The 23,905-nt window shown below is 34.2% G+C and overlaps 1 protein-coding gene across 4 annotated transcripts in view; it reads right to left on the bottom strand.

The window, feature by feature from the left end:
- The window catches only part of ATM (Serine/Threonine-kinase ATM-like protein), an 82,535-nt gene that overhangs the window by 4,587 nt on the left and 54,043 nt on the right, over window positions 1–23,905 (bottom strand). For 3 of the 4 annotated variants that reach the window (XR_003606605.2, XM_028086425.2, XM_085666520.1), the window contains 27 exons: window positions 23,200–23,317; window positions 22,937–23,060; window positions 22,587–22,724; window positions 20,400–20,510; window positions 20,243–20,290; window positions 20,006–20,110; window positions 19,779–19,865; window positions 18,987–19,417; window positions 17,310–17,376; window positions 17,162–17,236; window positions 16,092–16,214; window positions 15,800–15,964; window positions 15,105–15,203; window positions 13,907–14,058; window positions 13,605–13,806; window positions 12,585–12,632; window positions 12,436–12,519; window positions 8,246–8,329; window positions 5,574–5,654; window positions 5,391–5,480; window positions 5,248–5,310; window positions 4,872–5,012; window positions 4,730–4,786; window positions 4,534–4,593; window positions 3,264–3,358; window positions 3,064–3,172; window positions 1,402–1,491 (listed from right to left, as the gene is read on the bottom strand). Coding sequence is in view for 3 of the 4 variants with exons in the window: in XM_028086425.2 (XP_027942226.1) it covers window positions 1,402–1,491; window positions 3,064–3,172; window positions 3,264–3,358; window positions 4,534–4,593; window positions 4,730–4,786; window positions 4,872–5,012; window positions 5,248–5,310; window positions 5,391–5,480; window positions 5,574–5,654; window positions 8,246–8,329; window positions 12,436–12,519; window positions 12,585–12,632; window positions 13,605–13,806; window positions 13,907–14,058; window positions 15,105–15,203; window positions 15,800–15,964; window positions 16,092–16,214; window positions 17,162–17,236; window positions 17,310–17,376; window positions 18,987–19,417; window positions 19,779–19,865; window positions 20,006–20,110; window positions 20,243–20,290; window positions 20,400–20,510; window positions 22,587–22,724; window positions 22,937–23,060; window positions 23,200–23,317 (3,047 nt within the window). In the remaining variant the exon portion in view is untranslated. The remainder of the gene's footprint in view (window positions 1–1,401; window positions 1,492–3,063; window positions 3,173–3,263; window positions 3,359–4,533; window positions 4,594–4,729; window positions 4,787–4,871; window positions 5,013–5,247; window positions 5,311–5,390; window positions 5,481–5,573; window positions 5,655–8,245; window positions 8,330–12,435; window positions 12,520–12,584; window positions 12,633–13,604; window positions 13,807–13,906; window positions 14,059–15,104; window positions 15,204–15,799; window positions 15,965–16,091; window positions 16,215–17,161; window positions 17,237–17,309; window positions 17,377–18,986; window positions 19,418–19,778; window positions 19,866–20,005; window positions 20,111–20,242; window positions 20,291–20,399; window positions 20,511–22,586; window positions 22,725–22,936; window positions 23,061–23,199; window positions 23,318–23,905) is intronic. The other variant, XM_085666519.1, reaches the window with a different exon arrangement.

Below are 23,905 nucleotides of genomic sequence, written 5' to 3' on the forward strand. Positions count from 1 at the left end.
TGATTTCCTAGAAATTTGTAACCGCTGATTATATTCTAACACTTATGTTGATTAATGACAATTCCAGGAGCAGATTGAACAACTTCAATGCCTAAGAAATACTTGAGAGGACCCAAATCTTTACAATGAAATTGTTGTGAGAGGTGCTCTTTGAGTTGTCAAATTTCAGGCTCATCATCACCCGTGATGACAATGTCATCAACATAAACAAGGTAAATGCACTTGCCAGAAGGGGAATGGTAGTAGAAGACAAGTGATTAGCCTCACACCTGGTCCAAATATTTGAGAGGGCCCAATTCTTTAGTATGAAATTGCTGTGAAAGGTGCTCTTTGATTTGTTGAATTCCAAGCTCATCATCACGCGTGATGACATTGTCATCAACATAAACAACAAGGTCAATGCACTTGCGAGAAGAGGAATGGTAGTAGAAGACAGAGTGATTAGCCTCACACCTGGTCATGCCAAACTGAATTAAGACAGAACTGAAACGACCAAACCAAGTCCGAAGAGATTGCATCCAACCATAGAGAGACCGTTGAAGCTTAGTGTTGTTCAGATATTGTTAGATATTGTTAATCACAATATCAAACAATATCTTCTATTTACTTTATTTATTTTTAGTTACTCTTTTTAGTTGTACCTCTCTCTATTATAAATATAAGGAAGATTAATCTCTATTTTCTCTATATTCAACACTTATAGATAAGACGAGAATCACCAAGAGCATGGAAACCAAGGGGTTGTTCCATATAAACTTCTTCCTACAATTCACCATGTAAGAATGCATTTTTTAATATCTAGCTGATGAAGATGTTAATGATGAGTAGCAGCCACAGCCAGAAAGAGACGAACGAAAGTTAATTTGGCCAAAGGAGAAAAGGTGTACCCATAATCTAGACAAAAAATCTGTATATACCCTTTGGTCCAATTTTCACTGTATAAAACCAATGACAACCAACAATTTGCTTGCCAAGAGGTAAAGGAACAAGTTCCCATCTGCCATTAGAATGTAAGGCTACCATCTCTACCATTGCCTGACGCCAGCCGAGATCAACCATGGCTTCAACTGTACTCTTAGGAATAGACATAGAATCCAAAGAAGAAACAAAGGAGAAATAGGATGGAGACAAACGATCATAATTAATGGTAAAAACATAGAGAGAGTTCCAATTACGAGAGGAATGAGTACTTTTTCGTATCGCAAAAGGAAGTTCAGGTGTAGGTGTGGATGGAGGGGTAGTTGGAGCAGGAGATGATACTTGAGGATTAGTAGTGTGAGTCACAATTGGAATTTGACCCCGTGTATGGTATTGTATAGGCAATTCTAAGTCATAAGTAATGAAAAACTAATGAAATTCACCAGCACCAAAGGCCAAGAACTTTAAAACAAAAGAATATACCTTGTAGGTCCGTACTCCTAACCTTCTTTTCCGTGTATCTTGATGGTTCCTAAGGAATGTGTTGACTAAACCAAAGAATTGCTCCATCACCTACAAGAAATCACTAGTTATGTAACCATCAAAATAAGCAACACATATGAGCAAAATAAGATTCCTTAGAAGGTGCAAATTCCCTTGAAGAAAACTGTAAATAAAGGAAGTGATAACATTTATTATGCCATGACTAATAATATATACCGAAATAGATAGACATCTAAAACTTTCATTCTATGGACAAGCCAAAATGGTTTGCCAGATAGAGATAGACATCTAAAACTTTCATTCTATAAAAATTGCTACATGGTTAGTTGCCTACGGATGAACTACTTGGGAAATGTGGAGTATATGTGATATGATTTTCTCCTCAATGCTACAATGATTTTGAAACTACTTGTTGGAAGTCTCATATCGACCAGAGATAAGACAATTTCATAGTATATAACTGGAGTGCAAACCTCACCTTACGAGCTGGTTTTGTGGGGTTGAGTTAGGCTTAAACTCCACTTCTAACATAGTATCAAAGCCATTGTTTATAAAAAAAAGCTTATCCTAGCGAGATTTCTTGGACATTTTGTTCCACCTGCTATCGGCCCGCTAACGGATCACCCATTAATTTCTAGTCTCACGCATGAGATGTATATACTTCGGCATGACAGGTGTGTTGGCGTCAGGGGGTGTGGTAGAAGTCCCACATCGACTATAGATAAGACAATTTTATAATATATAACTGGAATGCAAATCTTACCTTACAAGCCGGTTTTGTGGGATTGAGTTAGGCTTAAACTCCACTTCTAACACTACTAATTATTTATTTTTAATTTCTTTTGCAGTTAGATTATGGACCTGACTCCAAAGCATCTAATAACCACAACGGCTGGACACATCAACAATTAAGACAAATATACATCCCAATGGGAATTGGAGTAATTGGTGGTAGCCTATGATGCTATATGCTTTTTCTCATACTAAATTTGGAATAGCATAAATGAGAAGGAATTAAGTATGCGGATAGTTTAGCTGCTTATGATATTAGAACATTAACTTTTTACTGGGTGGAATAGAGTGCTTCCTTGTGTTGTCTCTGAATTTTGTAGGCATTGATGTGGTTACCTACATCTCAGATTCTCTTAATGGGTTTTCGATTGGTTGCCCCACCTTAGTATTTCTTTTTTCTATTAATTGTATTAAGAAGGTTGCATATGATTGGTACATATTGTAATGCTATCCTGCTTAGGATTGCAACCTATACAGTGATGCAATACCATTCTTTTTTATTAATCAGTTTGTTAAAATAATGAATCAGTTTGTTAAAATAGAATGTATGACTTGGGTATTGGTTTCTCTATCTAAAATTTGGTGTAGTCCCCATAATTAATAAATTTTGGTTTTAATCCGTAGTGTTAGCAATATGCCAAAACATTTCCGCTCGAAAGGCAAAATTAGGACCGTTGATATATATATCACATGACTAAACAAGAACAAAAAATATATTTAAAGATTTTGATACATAAATTTGTCTAATAAACTTCAGATGTGAATTTTATTCTTAACATGGACACATAAATAATTTGGCACAACTTCAGCAATTACAAATGATAAGGCATAAGTTAAAAGAATTCATACAGCATCCTGTCTCAGGTCATCATTTCCAGATTTTGCTAGTTGTCGATATCTGCAGCCATCAGAACCAAAGCATTCAACCACTTTTGGAGCATTTATACCATTCATTATCCTGAACACAAACCAGAACAAAGTAGATTGATGCATCAAATTTTGCATCCTAAAAAAGTTCTGTCTAAATGCTATAAATGTTTGATACTTACATAACTGAATCTGATAGTCCTTTGAAGTAAGGAAAAGTGCCTTCATGATACTGACAACTATGATCAATTGATATTGTAGCCGTCACTACAGGTACCTAAATGTCCGAAGTACATGCAAATTTAAAAGTTTAGCTGTTGACAATGTATGCACAATTGCTCATGTAAATATACACAACCAAACATTCAGGGAGTGTATACACAGGCAGACACAAATTCTACCGAAGAAAGACCTATATAAATAAAAATCTTCTGCACTATGACTTTTTTTAGTGACCGTTCTGGTCTTCCTAATTTTAGATTTTCTTATTGGGTTTGGTAAGACCACCAACTTTGTTGTTTTGTTTATTTATATTTTTTTAATAATATTTAGATATGCTGCAACTGATTGTTACATATAAGAGTGCCAACCTGATTGGTCTTGTAGCTAGTACAGTGATGCCTAAGCATATCTGTTTTCATTCAAAAATATAACTTCCTATTTGAAGTTTCTAAATATTATGAGTTTATGCCTTCAAATCTTTTTCTTATGTTGGGCACTTGCTGAAGTCGTCCAGCAATTTGAAGATATTTTCTGATAATTTTTTTTTTTTTAAAGTTACTGAGGAATTGGTTATTGTGTCAACTATCTTAGAGTGTTTGTTGCAATTCTCTGAGTGAATCTTTCATATTTTTTTTTTCTGATGACGGCAATTCTGTAGTCACCCAGCACACTAGTCCAGTATAAAGAGAAGTCTTTTCTCAATCTGTTTTTCTGTTCTTTCTTCCATGTGTATTCAGTGGTTGTTTACTCCTGCGCACTTGATACCACAATCACCAACATTATCAAATATACCATAATCCAAAATCTTAGAACAGTTCACCTTTTCAATCAACACGTGTTATTATGATGTGATTTACATTACAAAGCAATATATAAATATACTCACCAGAATATTACACACATGTTTCAAGCTTTATACTTATTTTTTTCACCACCTCTTATATCCGATTAATATTTTGGTTTGACAAAATATTTATAATTTGCTATGTAATTATATATGTTGTTTACCCTACAATAAACGTCATAACATTTGTATTATTTTTCAAATGTAATAAAATTTTATTTTAAGCAAAAAATAGAACTTCAGTATTTTTGGAAATATTTTTGTTAAAATCCCAAAAGTCACATAATGAGCAACATGGTTCTGACAGTTGTCCCCAAAAAACCACCATTCAGTCAGTTCATCAACCAATATGCTTCATTATCACATAAATTTAGCAAACTACTTACAAGTTCTAGCATCGGCAGACTACGCAAGTCCCTTGGTAGTGTCACCTTTTTATTTGTATCCTGCATAAATAATCCAATCAGAAGGCTGTAAAACTTAATATTTTCAGGTTACTAGGCAAGCAAATGATAGAAATAGCTTCAAATGCATTCGTGGACATAAGAAAGAATGGATACGAAGCATATAAAAATATCTCACCTCTCTCTTTGTTTCCATCTCAGCAAGTCTGATATAAATCTCCACCATTTGTTTCATCTACATATGCAACAAACGGTTTGAAGGTAATTGATTGCTAATTGGAACTATAAACGAAAATATAGAATACAAAAAGTGATGTTACTTGAAGAATGATAGCTCGATGATAAGATGACAACTCATTTAGAAGATTTTCCGCTGCAAGCTTTTTGTCGATATCAACCACAAATGAACTTTTACTACGTTGTTTGTCCTTGATACGGTCACCGTTTGCCAGAGCCAAAAGCTACATAGAGAATAGATATGAAAATATTTTTTCCTCATTGAATTACAGTTATGCTTGTAAAACAAATTCAAAAACTGCCACAAAAGAATTTCACATCGAAGTAAAGCCAAAAAAAAAAAAACCATGGTTCATTAATGTTTTCCCTTAATCGAAATTTTTTTACTATTGAAAATAATAAAAAAAATTGTATCAGCACATAAATCATTGCCTAATAATGGATAAAGGTACTACTTACTTGAAGTATCGTATGATATGGATGATCAATGGCCATTTTCTTCACAAGAGAAACCAATGCAAACTGTATATTCCATGTCCATATTAAATAAGAAAATATACATGAGGAATAATTAATGCATATAGATTTGGATAAGCCAGAACCTGGAAATTGAGATGTCCATGACCATCCTTTGTGTTACCCATTCTAGAGGCAATTTGATATACTAAAGGTATAAATTTGAAAGATTGAACCTACGAACAGATTCAAATGGAATCAACATAGAAAGCCAACAAAAACAATCTTAAGATTTGGTTAACGGCCATATAAATTGAAAAGGTTTATACCTCATCAATTGTGCTAAGCATGCTATTTACAACTTCTTTTTGTGAGGAGAGACTGAACCACAGGGAAACAATGCGAAACACCTGAAAGCAAGTAAACACGTTAAAGAAATCATATTGACAAGGACAGATATTAGGAATGACTTGAATAATGAGGGAATAAAAACAATATATTATTAAATAACAATCATGCTAATTACATATTCTACTCCTGCATTAGTAGCAGAGAATAATAAAGAATAATAACATAAAGGAAATACGGGCTAAGTCCAAAATACACATAAAGAATAATAATAAAGAAACTGAAGATAAAGATATCTAACTACATATGGAACAATATCCAACTAACAACAACTTCAAAAGGATAATTGCTTTCCTTTCTCACAGGGTTCTCCCTGTCTCAAACATCAACTCCATAAAATTGCCCCTGAACATCCCAAAGATAAGAATATATAGACTTTCCAAGAAAGTCTCCCCCTGTCATTAAATTTCTTCCTAACCCTATCATTACTTCCCTGCCTAACATTACTCTCCTCTGCTGGAACAACCTTGTCCTCAAGGTTGAACTTTAGAAATTTAATTTGCTTGAGATCTTCATACCCTTCCATGAGATCTAGTACCACCACTTCTACATATGTTTCCTCTAATATAAAAACTGGCCAAAGGTGGTAGAGATTGTTCATAAGCAATCTCAACAGGAGTGCACTTAGTTTCCTAATGAAATTAACCTGTTTTTTCTGTTGCTCTGCAATAAAGCACTGTAATATCAGGAGCGTTGTGTCCTGCTTCAATCTGCTCTGGTTTAGCTTCTTTCAATTCTTCTTCTTGGAGCTCACCAGCTGAATTACAAATTGTCTCTAGCTCAAGAGCTCCATCAAAACCGATTATATTTTAATTTCTTATCTTGCCTTTAGGTAGTTCCTTTGTTTTGGTAACTTCAATAACTGTTGTCTTTCTCTTTTTTCTTTAGAGTCTACTTAAAATAGACTCAAGTGTTTCTGTTTGTGTTATATCAATAAACATCAGAACATCCAATTCACAATTTCCCACATTGTTACTTTATTTCCTGTTTCCACAATTCTCAAAACCTAATATGGTATCTAGATCAGGTTACTGATCCTGGTTACTCGCTTATGATGTCTATTTCTTCTTCCCACCCATCCCCTAACCCCTTCTTTACACACTCAGTTGCAGAAAAATTGATGACACCAATTATCTCCTTTGGAAGGAGGGTGAACCTATCATTAAATATTAGACTTGTAGTTAATTGGTCTCTTTTTCTGTTATGTAATTTAAAGACTAAGTTTATTTTCTGTTTTAGGCTGTTTCTGTGGTGTTTTGTAAGTTATGGCAGTTCCTTTCTGGTTCAGAGTTTATTTAATATAGACTCATGTGCTTCTGTTTTATGTTGAACAATTGTAATCAACATTTTCCACAATACAAATAAATATTTTACTGTACTTCTATTTCTAATATGGTATCAAGAGCAAGATCTTGATCCTGGGGTTACGTGTTTATGATGTCTTCTTCCCACCCATCTCCTAACCCCTTTTTTTTCGCAATCAGTTGCGTAAAACCTTGATGACACCAATTATCTTCATAGGTTTATGGTTAATTCTGTCATTCCCCCACACTTTCTCTCACCGTGACAATGGTGTTCTTAATTTTGTTCATGAAGAATGGGAGGTTCAGGATCAATTTACTCATGTGGCTTCAATCTACTTTGTCCAAGGGAATTTTATCTCGGGTACTTGGTGCAGTTCATTCCTATCAAGTTTGTGACCAAATGAAAGCCCATGCACGGTAGTTGCATACTAATCTTCGTGCCCAAACCCATGAGAACAAAACCATGAAAGAATACTTGGGTCATATTAAATCTATGGTTGATGACCGTGCTGGCATTGGTTGCCCTATTAAACCAGATGAACATGTTGATGCTATTCTTGAAGCAAATTTTGAGACTCCTCCAATTACTGAGGTTGAGGCTTTACTACCTCCTTCATGAATCTCGTGCCAATCAACATCAATCAAAGCTTTTTCCTCCATTTGTTCATTAATATCATGCCCTCATCCAATTCTTCTTCCACCAGATCATTTGCTCGTGGTCCTTTCTCACGTGGGGGTTCCCCACATGGTGATGCTAGGTCTGTTCGCAGCTGTGGTTGTGTTCGTCGATATGCCAACCTTCAATGTCAAATTTGTCTTAAATATTTTTTCTTTTATTGAGGCAATACCAATTTTCAACCCTCTAATTCTCTTGTCCTATATGATCCTGCTACACAGCAGCCTGTTTCATCCATCACTTCTAGTAGTGCACTTAATATCCTGCTAATAGCATGCAAGTCTCATAGTCTTCCTTCTTCCCTCTCTAATAATGTTTATATTGTTCCTTTGAGTTAATTTTCCGAGTTCCATCAATTAGAAAATGTATTTAAGTTGTCCAGTTAATTATAGTCTAGTTATTACTGGAAAGCAGTAATATGAAAAAAACAAGGAAACGAATTATTTAGAAATAATTCTAAAATTAATATGTTAAAAATAAGAAATTATGAAATAAACATCTTTTGTTACAATAAAGATAGACACAACTATAAGATGATAAGTTCAATAAAAAGCATTTAAGCATACATTCAACAAATTGTAAGTAGTGAAGGAAAGTAAGAAGAATTACATACCACTCTCACATCATACTTGTCACCAATGACTAAACACTGTTTATATCCCTCCAATGCTAGGCTAAGAAAATTGTCCCGATCATCCTGCCATTTTGAAAGGAAAAATAAAGACTTACATTTACCACATTGTACGTAAAGGGTTGGGATAAGTATAAGTTAAACTACAATTATTTATCAATAGGAAACTATTAATTCTTTTGAATTAAAATAGAGCATTTAATATAACATTTCACAAGAGAAGTTTATTTATCAATTTAATTGGGGATTATTTTACAATTTGAAAAGTTTAACTCTATTTATCAAACCTTTTCATTTAGTTGCACACATAATCATATATAGATGTTCCTTCCTAACACTTGAGAAGAGTCTAGATATGCGTGAAAAAGGATTTTTATCATATTAATTCAATTGTGAAAAAATGTGTAGCCAGTCAGCAATAATTGTGGAATTACTTTTCTTGAACTCAAAAAGAAACAATACATTGTTATGTAAAGGAAAAACGACATCTTAATAAAATGAAATAAATCTCTTGAAATAAACAATGTAAACTCCAAACATAACGACTCTAAATCTAGAGCAAATCTAGCAAATAATCTCCAAATCCCAATCCCTTAATTTTAGGGATTTCTAAAACACAAATCTATATTTATTATCCAACCAATCTATATTTATTGTATACTAAATGTTCAATATTTACACCTATATTTCAACTTCCCTTCTCAAGCTAAGGAATAAATATCCTCCATTCCAAACATAGTTATGAGATTATGGGAGGCTGAGGTATTCAGTCCTTTCGTCAGCATATCAACCACATGTTGCTTGGACAAAATGTCTAACATGCATACTAAATATTCTTATAATGTTTCCTTAATGCTATATGTTTTGTTCTATCATGCTGAATAAGATGATGTGTAATGTCTATTCTTGACTTATTATCACACTAGATATTCATGGGTCCCTCAAAATTAATCTTTATATAAGATAATTTGTATCCATAATAACTTGCATAGCCCTTATGCCATGGACCTGAATTCTAATTCCACGGTTGATCTTGCAACCACATTTTGTTTTTTGCTTCTCCATGTAAGTTCTCATCAAGGAAAGTACAATATGCAGCTGTTGATCTTCTATCAATAAGAGAACTTGCATGATCTACATCAGTGGATGCTTCAAGATTTTGTCTTCCATTTCTTTTGAACAAAATTCCCTTTCAAGGGTTACCCTTCAAGTAATGTAGAATTCTATAAGTAGCTTGAAGAGATTTCTTTTGTTCATGCATATACTGACTGATGACACTCATTGAATGAACCGTGTCAAGTCGTGTGCGAGCCAAACATATCAATCCTCTAACCAGGCTCTGATACATCTTTTTATCTATTGCTAATTCCTCTTCAGCTTTTTATAACTTGTGATTGGGATCCATTGGAGTTGACATTGGTTGCACCCAATTTTCTAAATTTTTGCCAAAAAATCAGTTATATATTCAATATGTAAAAACCATTATAATCTTCCAAGTTCTTTTAGTTCAAATTCATGGACTAGTCACTATCTCAATTCTTCCTTCTCTATTTCATCATTTCCAATCACTATAATATCATCAACATAATACCCCCTCTTTCCCTAAATGTTTAATAACAAAATGTGATCTCCTTGACTTTGATTGTATCCAAGGAATTGTTTCAGTCCATAAAGAGCCTCCCGCAATCTGCACACTTTATTTTTGTCTTCTTCAAACCCAAGTGAAATATTCATGTAAATTTCTTCTTCTAGGTCTCCAAGGAGAAATGCATTTTTAACATTATATTGTAAAAGTTTTCAATGAAAGTGACAGGCAGTATTCATCTTAGCAACTGGTGCAAAAGTCTCCTAGTAGACTATTCCATAAGCTTGAGTGTATCCTTTAGAATCAACCTTGCCTTGTACTTTTCAATAGACCCATCAACATTATATTTTACTATGAATATCCATTTGCAGTTAACAATATTCTTCCCTTTGGGTTTGTTAAGAATTTCCCAAGTATTCTTTTCCAATGCATCCATCTCCACTTTCATGGCATCCCTACATTTTTTCTTTGTCAAAACTCCCCAAATCAAGTATCCATATAACTCACTTTTATTTCTAAATTTCCTTCTATAATACACATTGTACTCTTTCTTATTATTTCCCTGCCGAACAATACCCACCACTTGAACAACCTTAGCCCCAAGGTTGAATCCAGAAAATCGATCTTCAATGGTAAAAATGTCTTCCCACATGGCCACTTCGGACCCACCCTCTTGCCATTACACCAACACTTGTTGAGATTACTCTAGTGCTTTGCTTACTAGCCAAAGATGGTGGACATGTCAACTTTGTGGTCCAAAATAGCATTCAAACTTTCTAAAACAGATTGTGGAGCAAGATAAAACTCATCCACGGTGGTCTCACAAACTTGTCGTTGCTCGATCAAGTATTGAAGTTGAGTACCGCAGTTTAGCACAATTTTCTATTGAACTTTTATGGATACTATTAAAAATGTGGATTTTAAGCCTAATTCAACCCCACAAAACCGGCTTGTAAGGTGAGGTTTACACCTTACTTATATACTATGAAATTTCCCTATCTCTAGTCGATGTCAGACTTCCAACACACCTCCCTCACGCCGAGATAAATACATCTCGTGCATGAGTCTAGAAATGGGTGATCTATTAGCGGCCCGATAGCGGGTGAAACAGAATGTTCAAGAAATATTGCTAGGATAGGCTTTTTAAATCTAACTCTAATACCATGTTGGATTTTAAGCCCAACTCAACCCCACAAAACTGGCTTGTAAGGTGAGGTTTGCAACCCATTTATATACTATGAAATTGCCTTATCTTTAGTCGATGTGAGACTTCCAACAGATACAAACACTATTGACAAAACTAAATTAGATTTTATTTCTATACTCTATACTCTTTGTTTTCAATTATTTGTAGTTATTAGAAGGTTACACTGTTTTATAAACGTCAATAACTACATTTTCTTTTTTGTCTATTTGTTCTGATGTGAACAAAACATAGTAACTCTTTTTCAATGACAATATACTACACGTAATTTTCTGTACTTTTGCACAGTCATAACACATCTCTCCCTCTTCTCTGTAACATCCCTTTTGGAAAGTCCTGGCCTAGATTTAAGTTGTCAAGACCTCTTCAGTGATATAAACAGGATGCTTAAGGTGCTCAACAATGGACACATCATGGGTAACTTCAAGACCTCATTTTACAAGTTCAAAACTTTTCCTCAGCAACTCAAGTTTAATATCCTGACGGGTCAGCATCTCCCATGGTGTTTTTCTGTCCAGTGTTTTAACAACAAATGGTTCATTGTTTGCCTATTGATTGTAGCCTTCATTGGGCACCAAGTTAAAACTAAACAAAAGGTCTTTCAAAATAATAACCCTTTTTGTGAGGACTATCTGTAAGGACTTTTCTCACGTTTCTTGATAACACAAAAGGTCTCACAGAATAATGAATGCAAACAAGCTCAAAGCTCGGATCAACAGCCTGATAGAAATTGTTAAAAGAAACCTGTGTTTCTTTTACTGACAGTGCAAATTTGAGTTCCTCTTGGTAATTTCCTTTTGCATCTTCAAAAACGTCTTTGTATGAAGGATCACAAACTACAATGACTTGTTTCACTTGAACCAAGTTAAACCAAGTGTGGAAACTAAACCAAGCAAGGGTTGACCAAAAAGCAGGAGATACTACTTTGATATGATAGCTTCCATCCTCCTGCCATGCCCTCCGGTCAACATGCTTCTTTCTCTCACAACATATTAGATTTTGAGAGAAATGAACATAAACACGAAAATTAATGCAAGATCTGGTTTATTCAACACTTGCGAATGCACATAAACATGATTCTTCTTAAGAAACTCTAAAGAAAATAAATTCCACAAGACACACTCAGCACAATATAACCACCTAATAATTGTAAATTAACTAAATCTAAAACTGTAACTGAAACTGAAATTGCATTAATTCAATTGTATATCAGTACAAAGAGGGTTTATGCAAATCTCTACACTGGTAGAATAATGATTATAATATCTCTTTTAGTAACCTAAAGTATCTTAGAAGTATTAGTTACATAGATAGATTGGTCATATCTCTTTCTAACTCAACAACAATTTTTCATAACAATTACTCGCCAAACAAAATAAATACCAGCAATTTCTGGGCTTCTTCCTTGTCCATTGCTACTTGCTTTTGCAATTCTTGTATTTTCATTGAGTAGTCGATTTTCTCCCCCTAAATTATATACTGAGTTAGAGCATCAGAGAATGAAGAAGTAAGAAAAAAAATATGTTAATTACCTTTGTTGAACTTCTTAACCTTTTTATGAGTGCTTCCAACTCTATTGTCTGCAGAATCAAAAATACAAATTTTGTGAGGGATTAGATTGCATCTTTTTAATTTGTATTTAATTCATTGCATACCTGAATCCCAATATTTCACCTTTCAGGGATTAGGATGAATTATTCACATTACAAATTATAAGTACTCCATTGCACATTTGAATCTCAATATTCCAGGGATTAGATGAATATATAGCTACTAGTCAATATTCCTTTCACAGATATAGACACACAACAAACCGGATCAGAGTGTACAAGGAAATAAGAATCTAGTAAAAAAGAAAATACAGAACCCTCAACAGACAGTACTCTCATAACTCCCGTTATCTTACGCTTGGCACATTATTAGACTTGTATTAAGTTTCCCTCATTTTACGTTATGTACTATATTAGGCTTGTCTTAATCTACATTATGTACTGTACTGATTGTGATAGTTTATTTACTGCTCTTCTTAGGTATCCTTAGGTAGTTGTTGTTTTTGGCAAGTTATGGCAGTTCCTTTGTCTTGGTAACTCTCAATAACTGCTGCCTTCTCTTTCTTTATCAGAGTCTATTTAAAACGACTCAGAACACTCTATATTGTATAACTAATTTATGTTTTTAATATCAGATTCATCAAATTCATGCTGTTACATTGCCTTTTCTTATCTTACTTTTCTCAAAATTTAATACACATATTATAATCAATCAATTAGGTACCTTAGGCTTTCTTAAACGCATTTGAATCCCAATATTCCAGGGATTAATAGAATACATAGCAACTACTCACAATTCCATTTCACATGGATATATGCACACACAGCGAATCTTATCAGTGTACAAGGATATAAGAATCTAGAAAAATAGAAAATGCAGAAACCTCAACAAGCATTAATCATAATTCCTAAAAAAAATACAAAATAAGGAAACCCAAACAAGTGTCATCCATAATCCCTATTACCTCATGCTTGCCACATTCAAACCAATCAATTAGGTACCTTATGCTTTCTTAAACGCATTGCTGCTTGCCATTCATTCGAGTTAAGTCTTTCTTCATGGCTTCTAAATAGAGCATCAGCATAGTGTGCAAGATGAAAATGAGTCTGACATTTCCTTTTCATGGCATTCTTAGCTGTAGCATTCACATTCTCGGCAATAGAGACTGCAGGTTTCAAATATTTCTCCAAAATTGTTCTCGAGCTGCAATTTCACAGCAAAACAGGGAAAATAACACCAAAGTGAGCATCAAGAGAGAGCATATTATTAAAACATTAAACAGAATTCAGTTTTCTTCTATAACTTGCTAGATCTAGTTTCTGCCAGCCACTTCCCAACCAATCGAAATGCATCGGAAGCCTCCTCATTAGAGCGATAATTCTGTGATATATACATTGCAAGGTTGATAGCCATCACATTTTGACCTTGAGCACGGAAAAGCTTTGCTTCTTCAAGCTGCAACCCAAATAGTAAATTACTCGGCAAGGTTGATGACAATAATACTACAACTTTGTAAGTGTTAGAATTCATGGTAATAAGAGTGGAAACAGTTATTACTCATGTGGCAGCTAACAGAATTCCTTACAATCTGAATAGACTGAATATATCCAGAGATGTGTTGGCCAATGTGGGCCCACTCCAAAAAAAAAAGAGACAGGCCATCGACTAGATCCCCTAATCACTATATATATACATAAATATAGTGATTAGTGGTGAGAATCGGCAAAGCAAGAATCAGAAGCAAACATGCATATGTTAATGCCAACCAATTCAATTGTGCCAAGCAAATCAGGTGTTATGAAAAACATAGCACAACAATAAGTATAAACGAGAACTAGAGTAGAGAATGTTTTACTTTAGTTGAATTTTATACATGATTTGCAACCAAAACAGGGTATTTGATAACAGAAAAAATTGTGGAATCCTCCCAACTTTTCCTTATGTGTGCCATCTCAGCAATCCCCCTCTGCTGCCCTAATCCCTCCTTTTTCAAATTCACAGTTCTCCCTGTCTTACTCTACTTTATCATACATGCAGACATGATGGACACTCTGCAAACTTGGCTCTACCATTAACTCCTATAATCACCAAAGTTCAGGTTCGCATCTTGTTACAGCTAATGAGTACCAACATCATTTTGCTTTAGCATGAACAAAGTTCATATGTAATGCTTCTAGTAATTGATGAAAATTTGACTTCTTAAGGGATTGTGAACACAAATGGTTTTCTAAACTAAAGAATTGGAATTTCAGCAATTCTATTCCTCTACATTTTAAATTCAACTGTATTTTAAGTTGTTTAATACAAAACATACTAATAGTTTAACATATAATCATATTTTTAACTTGGTCTTCATTTCTAGATGGGCTGGCTCATTGAATTTGTCTGTTAGTCCATGGAAAACAATCAAAATTATTGCTTTCAAAATTGACATTGAGGAAAACACCAGTACTGTCTATCTCCAGATATCGACACACATAACATCGTAGCATCCCCCTTACCCGTCCAAGCCAATATAAGGATGAGCTTTGCCCTTTGGTTTCAACAGAAAGGAGTTTAAACTCCTGCAGAGCAGAAGCTGCTTGAGAGAACCTACATCCCTGAAAAATAGAAATAACATATAATGAAAAATTAACAATAAATTAGGTTCATGGTTTCTAGAAAATTATAATAGCCCAACCTTCCTAAAATTTTAGGTTGTTAGATTGAGACCCAATAATAATTTTACATCAACATATCCTTTTACACAAAAAGCTCTGAAGCTTGAAGTGTAAATAAACAATGTACAGGCCACTTTATGCGTTTAAATAATTTCAGTTACCATGGTTGAGCCAAGGATTGAATCCCTTATCACTTTGTAAAGAGGTTCTATGTTTTAATAACATGTCAAGTACCAAATCTCCTAAAAGCTTTAAGTGTTTGAAACATCCTAAGGAATAGATTTTTTTTCTCTCTCTAACTGATAGAGTCAATGGAAAGATGAGATAGCAGAATGGAAAGATGAGATAGCAGAATGGAAATAGAGAATTGAAAACTATATTATTAACTCAGTAACTCTGAAATGTCTATCTAAATATATACATAGAATACAAGAGATCAAGAACCCAAGGCCCAGACCTCTGCAAATAAGAAAGGTTATTTACAAGAGAAGGGAAAATCTATGTATCTATCTTTAAAAGTAGCAGTAACGATATACCTTGCGAAGTGTGGTGGCAGACTGCAGAAGATGTTGCAGCACACAGTCTCTAGAGCTTAAAATTTGAAGTAGAACTCGACGAAATGCTATAAATGGTTCTAGCAAATTCATATGTAATTGTGTCCTTTGCAAAATTGAGCACCACTCCATATCCAGCCATGACAACTAGTAAGCATTAAAAATAGTTCTAAGCTTCAATGCTGATAATAATCACTGTCTGAATATCATAATATATTTTGCGGAGTGAAGAAAACAAAGGTTCTTCCATGAAGGACAGAGGTACACTATACACCTGCTCAATGGAAGGAATCATAGGCTCAGAAGAATTGTTTGGCTTCAGTAGGAAAAACTTTGTGGTATTATCTTCACTAGTTCTCCAGCGTAAATCCCAAGCCATGCCAAGATGATAAAGCATCTGTTGAAGATAAGAGGGAGGCTTCACAAATTTTATTCAGTTAAATAAATATATATAATATAAGTATAATATATTCTTTGTCAAAAGCCTCGTCAAGACAGAATTCTACAAATTTCCATTACATACATTCATATATTCTATGGAACAATTTTTTTTAATTTATACATAATTTATAACAGTACAGGCAACTTAATGTGGAGGATAAGATATCCTCACTGTTAGTGTATATACTATAGTCAACTATGGTGAACCTGTATTATTAGTCAAACTTGTAGAGCTGTAGGTTTTTTTCATTGTATATGTTATTTTCTATGTACAGATGTTAGTTTATAACAACTTCTTAAACATCTGTGTCTATATATACCTCTTGTACATAAGATTCAAGTGTGAAATCAGTTAATAAAAATATTCTATTCAATTATAGTTTTTCACGCTCTTTTCTCTGTTCATGTTATTCAACACTCACTGGGAAAGGACCTGGGCCTAACTTAATCCCAAAGATAAACTCAAGGGACAAAAGCATTATAAAGAATAGTTTGGCCACATTCATAACCAATGTGGGATAACAGATCCCGTAATCCATTTACGCGGGATGGAATGAGTAGGACTACTTTGGCCGTACTCCACAACAATATGATCTTGGGAAAATTATGTTTTGACAATGATTTTTTTAACAAACTTGACAAAATTGCCATAAATAGAATTAAAATAAATAAATCTTTTATTTTTTTAACCAAAATAGTAATAAAGTTGTACTTTTTTTTGTTAAAGTATGTTAAAATTTTTGTAATAAAGTATCATTTTCCGTAATAAAGTTTGTTAAATTTTTTGGTTAAAGTATTATTTTCCATGATCTTAACCAAATCGGTTTACATGCAGTAATAAGAAATATGATGTAGTGGCAATATATGTCATATTAAGGATCTATAGATTGGACAAGTGGGTACCTGTAGCTTGATGATAGTCAAGTAAATGTACTCAGTGCTCTCTTCACTTGCAAGAGAAACAGATAACACAAGCTCCTAAAATACATAAACATTTATATATGCATAAAGTCCTCAAGTGCTTCAAGACAAGTTAGGAAAGAAATATTACCTGCTTTGAATCTCTTAGTTTTCTCTGGAAATCAATTAGATCACCCTCCTCAAGTGCCCTTAAACAACTGAATACAAGAATAATTAAACTCAAATTTAATGAAAAGTTTCATTTTTCTATGGTATAAATTGACTCTCATTAGTAGCAAAGATACAAGAAAAAAATATATGATGTGATATAAGAATAGGATAAGATACAAATGTGATAGGATAAAAGCAAGATGGAATATAAGTTGTGATGGTGGTGACAATAACAATAATAATTAGAGGTGTAAAATTGGGTCTATCTCGATGGGTTAGCCCAAAAAGCACATAAAACATAGTCGAGCCAAGAGAAATTGTGGGTTAAATGGAGCAGGACCACTTTTAGCCTTTCCCATTTAGCCCATGGGAAAATAGCCTTTGCCTGGTAGACCTATAAATTTATGGCCCAGCCGTCTTTTTAAAAGAATACTAATTTACAAAACCATATACATGCATTATAACCTATATATCAAGTAACTATACCTAAAAATTAAAATTAATTTCAATAAATATATATAACCTATATAACCTATAAATTATATATATTACTTGACATATATAACCTATATATCAAGTAACTATACCTATAAATTAATACATTAGATTTAATTTTTTTCTCATTTTTTAAAATTAGTCAAAATGATCCATTGGCTAGACAAAGGTTGGGTCTAAAAACATAAATTGGTTGGGAACATAGGTCGGGTCAGACAGGTTGCTCTGAGCCACCCATTTTACAACTCTAACAAATAATCAAATGGTAGTAGTAGTGATGGTGATGATAGTGGTGATAATGACAATGGTGATAATGGTGATGAGATAATGGTGGCAATGACGATGGGTAGAAAGGTACCAGTAATTATGGAAGTTCTTGTGTTAATGATGACATTAAAAGTGGTGTTTTAATAGTGGTGGTGATGGTGTAGTGATAGTTGCTACGGTGGAGATGAAGAGTTAATAGTAGAGGAAGCAATGATGGCTGTGATGCTACAGCAACTGTTGGTGGTGGTGGCACTAATGATGATGGTGAAAGTTGGTACAATGGAAATGACAATAATTGTGGAATATTTGGATACCATGCATATAGAGAAGAGAAAAGAGCAGCTGGTAAATAACTATTAAAAAAGCCAACTACATAACATGTCCTACAACACTCACCCCTTGGTATACCAAATACAAAAACTAACTAGATAAGATAGGCAACTGGCTAAGAAAATCACAAGATGTTGGTAGACCAAACAGTTGATTATAGCAAGATAGCATACTTAGCCAATACTAATATCTGGCCATCAAACGAGCCCTTAAAAGTAATCTTACTGCACAAGTGGACTGTACTTTTTTACTTTTCAATTCAGTCAGTTACTAACTGAAATTCGCTAGCAATAGCTATAGTACTCTTTTGGTTAGTTAGTTAAAATATTAACATCTCTATATATATAGTGTGTAATTTCATAAAGGATTATTGGGTCTCGTTATTTTCCAATATAAATAACACTGCTGTCAACCAGAAAAACTTAGTTCATTCTGTCTCTAAAACTATTAATTACAGAGTGCATACTGAATATCTTTTAGCATACCTGAATGAGCAAAGAGTATAACAATTGAACAAAGGAGGTTTAAATTAAAATCAGCCCAACAATAAATAAAACCATATTACCTGTGCAAATTTCCATTGAAATGATCACATTTGATATTTGGAATTAAAGGAAAATTAGTTCCAACACATGGTAAAGAGAAATCCCACTTCCCAGCACGCCAAGCAGATTCATATTGTAATTCAGTAAACTCCAAATCATGCTGATGCAGATCCTTGGTTGAAGTCAAGCCTCGGCAATACATGTCAAGCACATGTGCACAGCCAATCTGCTGCAAGGATCTAATCAACCCTTTGTAAGGTTTACTCTGCCTCATCTCATCTGTCTCTGATGCAAAGGATGAAGGATGTGCTGATCCTGTTTGTTTCAATGCCAGACCTACTGAACTGCCATCGTTCTGTACTGAGGTATGTGACTGCACTTGCAAGTCATAATACTCTAGGGCCTTTCCCCAGTTTCCCTCATGCTCAAATGTGATTATTTGAGAAGTCAACTATTATTTATATCAACAAATATAAAATAAAATGAAATAAAGAAAATCAAAAGAAAAGAAAAAGAAAATGAAACTGATGAAATAAAACTTAGTCCAAAACCACATAGCAATTATGCATGACCTATCTCGCATGGATACAAACATGGTACTAGGAAAAGGCATACAAGTTCTAAATTTAAAAAAAGGCAAATATAAATATCGAATTTTACTTAAGGATAACCATTAGACAAATAATTTTCTGCTTCTGTACAGCAGTTTGTTGGTCCCATTCGTATCATTCAGTTAATAAGTAGTCTAGTAGTGTTGACAATCGTTCAGTTCTGTGATAAAGCTATTAGAAGGAAAAATAAGGCTCACTAACCTTGTGAGACTGTAGAATTCCATATAAGCTATCTGGTTCGTTGATTCTAGTGACTGCCGAAACAAGAATTTCAATATGATCTGGCAACTGTTAGGAGGCCAACAAAACGATCAGATGTAAATAAGAAATAGAAATACTTACGGAATAAATATTTTACAAATTATGCATAGCCAAGAAACAAGTTAATTGCACAAAAAATTATTTAAAACATATTCAGTAGAACTAACCATTTCATTATGAGAGAAATCTGGACCTCCAATTGTTAACGTTTTAAATTGTTCTTCACACCAATGTTCCACATACATAACTGAAGTAAAATATGACCCACAACTCTAACAAAAAAAAAAAGCACATGTAACAAAAATTTATATAAAAACAAACGGTCGAAAAGAAAGAAAATATAGGAAGATAAATAGGAAACACAAGATAAAGGAAAAGACAAGTGCATAGAATCTGCCACTTACAGCAGCCAACTTGGCAACAAGAAGATAATCAATGGAGAGCCAATAAACCTTGGAAGATTAAAGCAAAGAATAAATTCTGTTAACTTTTGCATTACATAAATTATTCTATTTTAGAAAATAATTGATATTTGAAGGTAAGAAGCCAGGAAGATAATACTTTCTCCCATGAGGACGGTGACTTTGCCAAGGAATTTGAAATAACTGCAGATTCTCTTGCCTTTGCAGAAGTGGACCGAGTTTTAGAACTATAACTGGAAGGCCTTGAATTCTGCAAATTAACAAAGTAAAACAGGGTTTTGTTAACATCAGCCCTTGGCAATGATTTTAAGAACCTAAAAGTGACAACAAGGTATGGACTACACAGCATGGTGCATTTTATATAAGTACCATAAAATGAAGGTTTAGGGAACACAAACATTTCAATTTGATATGGCAGGTGTCTCAAATAGCAAATTATTGGATAAAAACATTCACAATATTTCTATAGTAATTACAAAAAATATCTTCAAAATATTCCTATTCATTTCAACATATTTTTATTTCCTTATTTTAAAGGATTTGATTATTACAAATAAAGATGAGAATGTAATTTGTGTGATTGTTATCAATAAAAAATTCTTTATTTCCTTACATAGTTCAAGTACTGATTGGGTTCTTATTGAGGAGAGATACCAAGGAGATTTAGCACCAATGAGCAAACTCATATTGCAATGAGGACGTTTACCACAATATCCACCATGACTTGAGTGTGAGCTTTTGGAAGCCATGGGAAAAGTACTTGAAATGGGCAAAAAAGGGGTGCTTGAATGTGAGGAAGGAGATAGAGGGTGCACCAGCAAGAGGGTCATGCCGAAACAGTGAGCACAACACAATCAGATACAGGCACGTGAGAAGCACAAGCCGGGAAGAGACTGCACGTGAGGGCTCATGCATCGGATTGAAACGACAAATGAAGTGCGGTGGTCGCCAGAGACGGTCCTGATCATAGTAGACACAGGAGGAAAAAGAAGCTTGGTGATAGAGACTAGGGGCGCACAACGGCTACGGGTACTGTTAAAACAAAGAAAAACAAATTTAAGATTGAAACCTTAAACCACTGATACTACAACCACAACAAAAAGAATCACCATACACCTGAGGGAAAATATACCATATGAAAAAAAAAAGACTCACCCAAAATTGGGTAAAATTGGGTATAACACGAGAACCCAAAATCTGATCACAGACATGGGAATATTTTTCAGCAAGTCTGTGTAACATCACAACCATGAAGAACCTTGACCATTGCTCGATTTCTTCAGCAAGAGTAGAGGCTAGAGGTAATACTTCATTAAATTCATGAAAAAGAGCATTCATCTTACCTAAATAATCTGCCACAGGTTCTGAGTATGAGGAGCAACAACATTAAGCAAGTCATGAAAAACAACATTGGCCTATTCCCAGAATTCATAAATGTGTCATAGGCACGAAACATTGGTTTTAAAGAAGAGTGAATGATATTCTTGAGAACCATGCATAAGTAAGCATCAATTCTCTTCCAACAAGGAGCAACATCAGTCACTTTGAGAGTAAGATGATCAAAATGATACCCCTAACTCTTAAGCCAAAGTTTCATGTCGGACGCCCACGTTGTATAATTCTTGCCATCTAACTTATCAATGGGCAACTGCACATTAACATTGGGAGGAAAAACTAACGAATCAGACATGGATGCGACCAAAGTGGAAGAATTAGTAGCGAAAGTTGCCATGGAGGAGAAAGAGAAATCCTAAAAAATAAAAGTGCTCCAATGGAAACACGAAGCCCACATCTGGAAAGGTGCAGCGGTGTTGATCGAGGCGGGAAATTATGGCTCATGCACCGCCACACATAGCAGAAGCGGACAGTGACCAAGACATTACGACAGCTCGTGGGGGCGGGGGACCACCGAATACGACGAAACCAGCGACGTTGGATTCGCTTGGATGAGACAATCACAACAATGTGGTCGTCGGTCGGAATTGGATCTCCGGCGACGATGACGCCAGCGGACAGCTGCGAACAGTGGTGGACAACGGCACTAGCAATGGAAGTAGTGACAGAGGCAAAAAAATATGACAACCCATATGAACTTATTAGTGGTATCAATAAAAAATATAACATTTGATTATATTCTAACATATATGAAAAGATATATTTGAAACTTTGAATTATATTTTTCCTCTCATTCATGATTGTATTTATTCAATACATAACTCACATTGGAGATTTTTTTATTCATTTCATTAATCATATGTTGTAATATTCTTTGCCTCAAGCAAGTCAAAATATGTTATGAAAAATAGTACAGTTGAATAATATTCACCTTAGAAACTTCTCGCTTCGATGGCACAAATGAAGATCTTTCCATGACATAACGAATACGAAGTTCATTAAGACAGTTTAAAACCACTTGAATCGATTTCATCAACTTATTTGACTCTGTAAATACATGCTCTGTCAACTGCAAAATTCAACAACACTTCAACTTACCATGCAAAAGACAAAAATGTAGTTGAACTTAAATAACAAGCTTATTAACTCTAGTTCAACAATGCAGGCGGTAGTACAATCAATGTCATATCATTATCATTATGAACATAAAATTAAATGACTAAATAAGCTCTCAAAAAAATTAAGAAACGGAAGAGGTGCCTTCCATCTGTAGAATACAACCTGCAGACAGATCAATTTGTGCAAATCGATCTCCAGATCCTTCCTTGCAGTGATATTGACAAAAATGCTTGGCAAAAGAAACTCAGCAACTTCCCCTTTAATCTTTATAATATCTTGACAAAGTCTGAATTACAATATGCTAGGAAAATGAGAGGTGAAAAAGAAAAAAAATGGAGCCTAATAAAGGTCTGCTAGTTGATAATTCTAACAACTAATCATCATTTAATTGTCAACAATTAAGTAATTAGATATATTGACAATACCTTAGTATTGCATCACTGCAGTAAACAATAAGTGAATACACCAACGGGCAAATCCACATTTCAAAAGTTTTACCATCTGTCACCCAAATAGTGGACTTCTCCAATGAAATTGCTTCAGCTGAAAAAATTAAAGATTAACACAAAAAATATTTAATATTTACAAAGAAAGGGCTAATAACAAAAAAGAAAAAAAGAAAAAAAAAACTCAGAGAAAGGAATATTGAGGCCGGAATAAAAGAAAACTCACTGACTAAATGTTATTAATGAGCTTTGCTATGAATTCCCGTAAAGAAAGAATATCTAATAGCCTAGCGTCAACGTTAGGATCTAGTAACGAGGCTTAAGTATAACCGTGATTCTCTTAATGTCTCAAACCATTCCAGGCCAAGTATAAGATCAACACGCACAAAAAACTACCAAAATAAGGCATGTATTTGTAACTTAATTCCCCCAATTAGATCACCACCCATTACACTTGCATGGTTAGAAAGAAAAGCATTCACTTACACTTGTGGCTGGCGCACCAACATATAGCCGAGTGTGGGGAAGGGCCCCCCTCCTTTTTTAAAATTATTACCAAATATGTGGAAAAAAAATATTTTGCCTCTCCCTTGGAGACCAAGTTGTGCTTGCCCCCATCAACAATAAGAAGCAATGTTTGGAAAGTACATATCGCTTGTCAAGCTTTGTTTGTTTTGAAAAAACT

This window comes from Vigna unguiculata, chromosome 9 (assembly GCF_037176805.1).
Source record: "Vigna unguiculata cultivar grain cowpea cultivar isolate G323 ecotype 2 chromosome 9, ASM3717680v1, whole genome shotgun sequence".
NCBI lineage: Eukaryota > Viridiplantae > Streptophyta > Magnoliopsida > Fabales > Fabaceae > Vigna > Vigna unguiculata.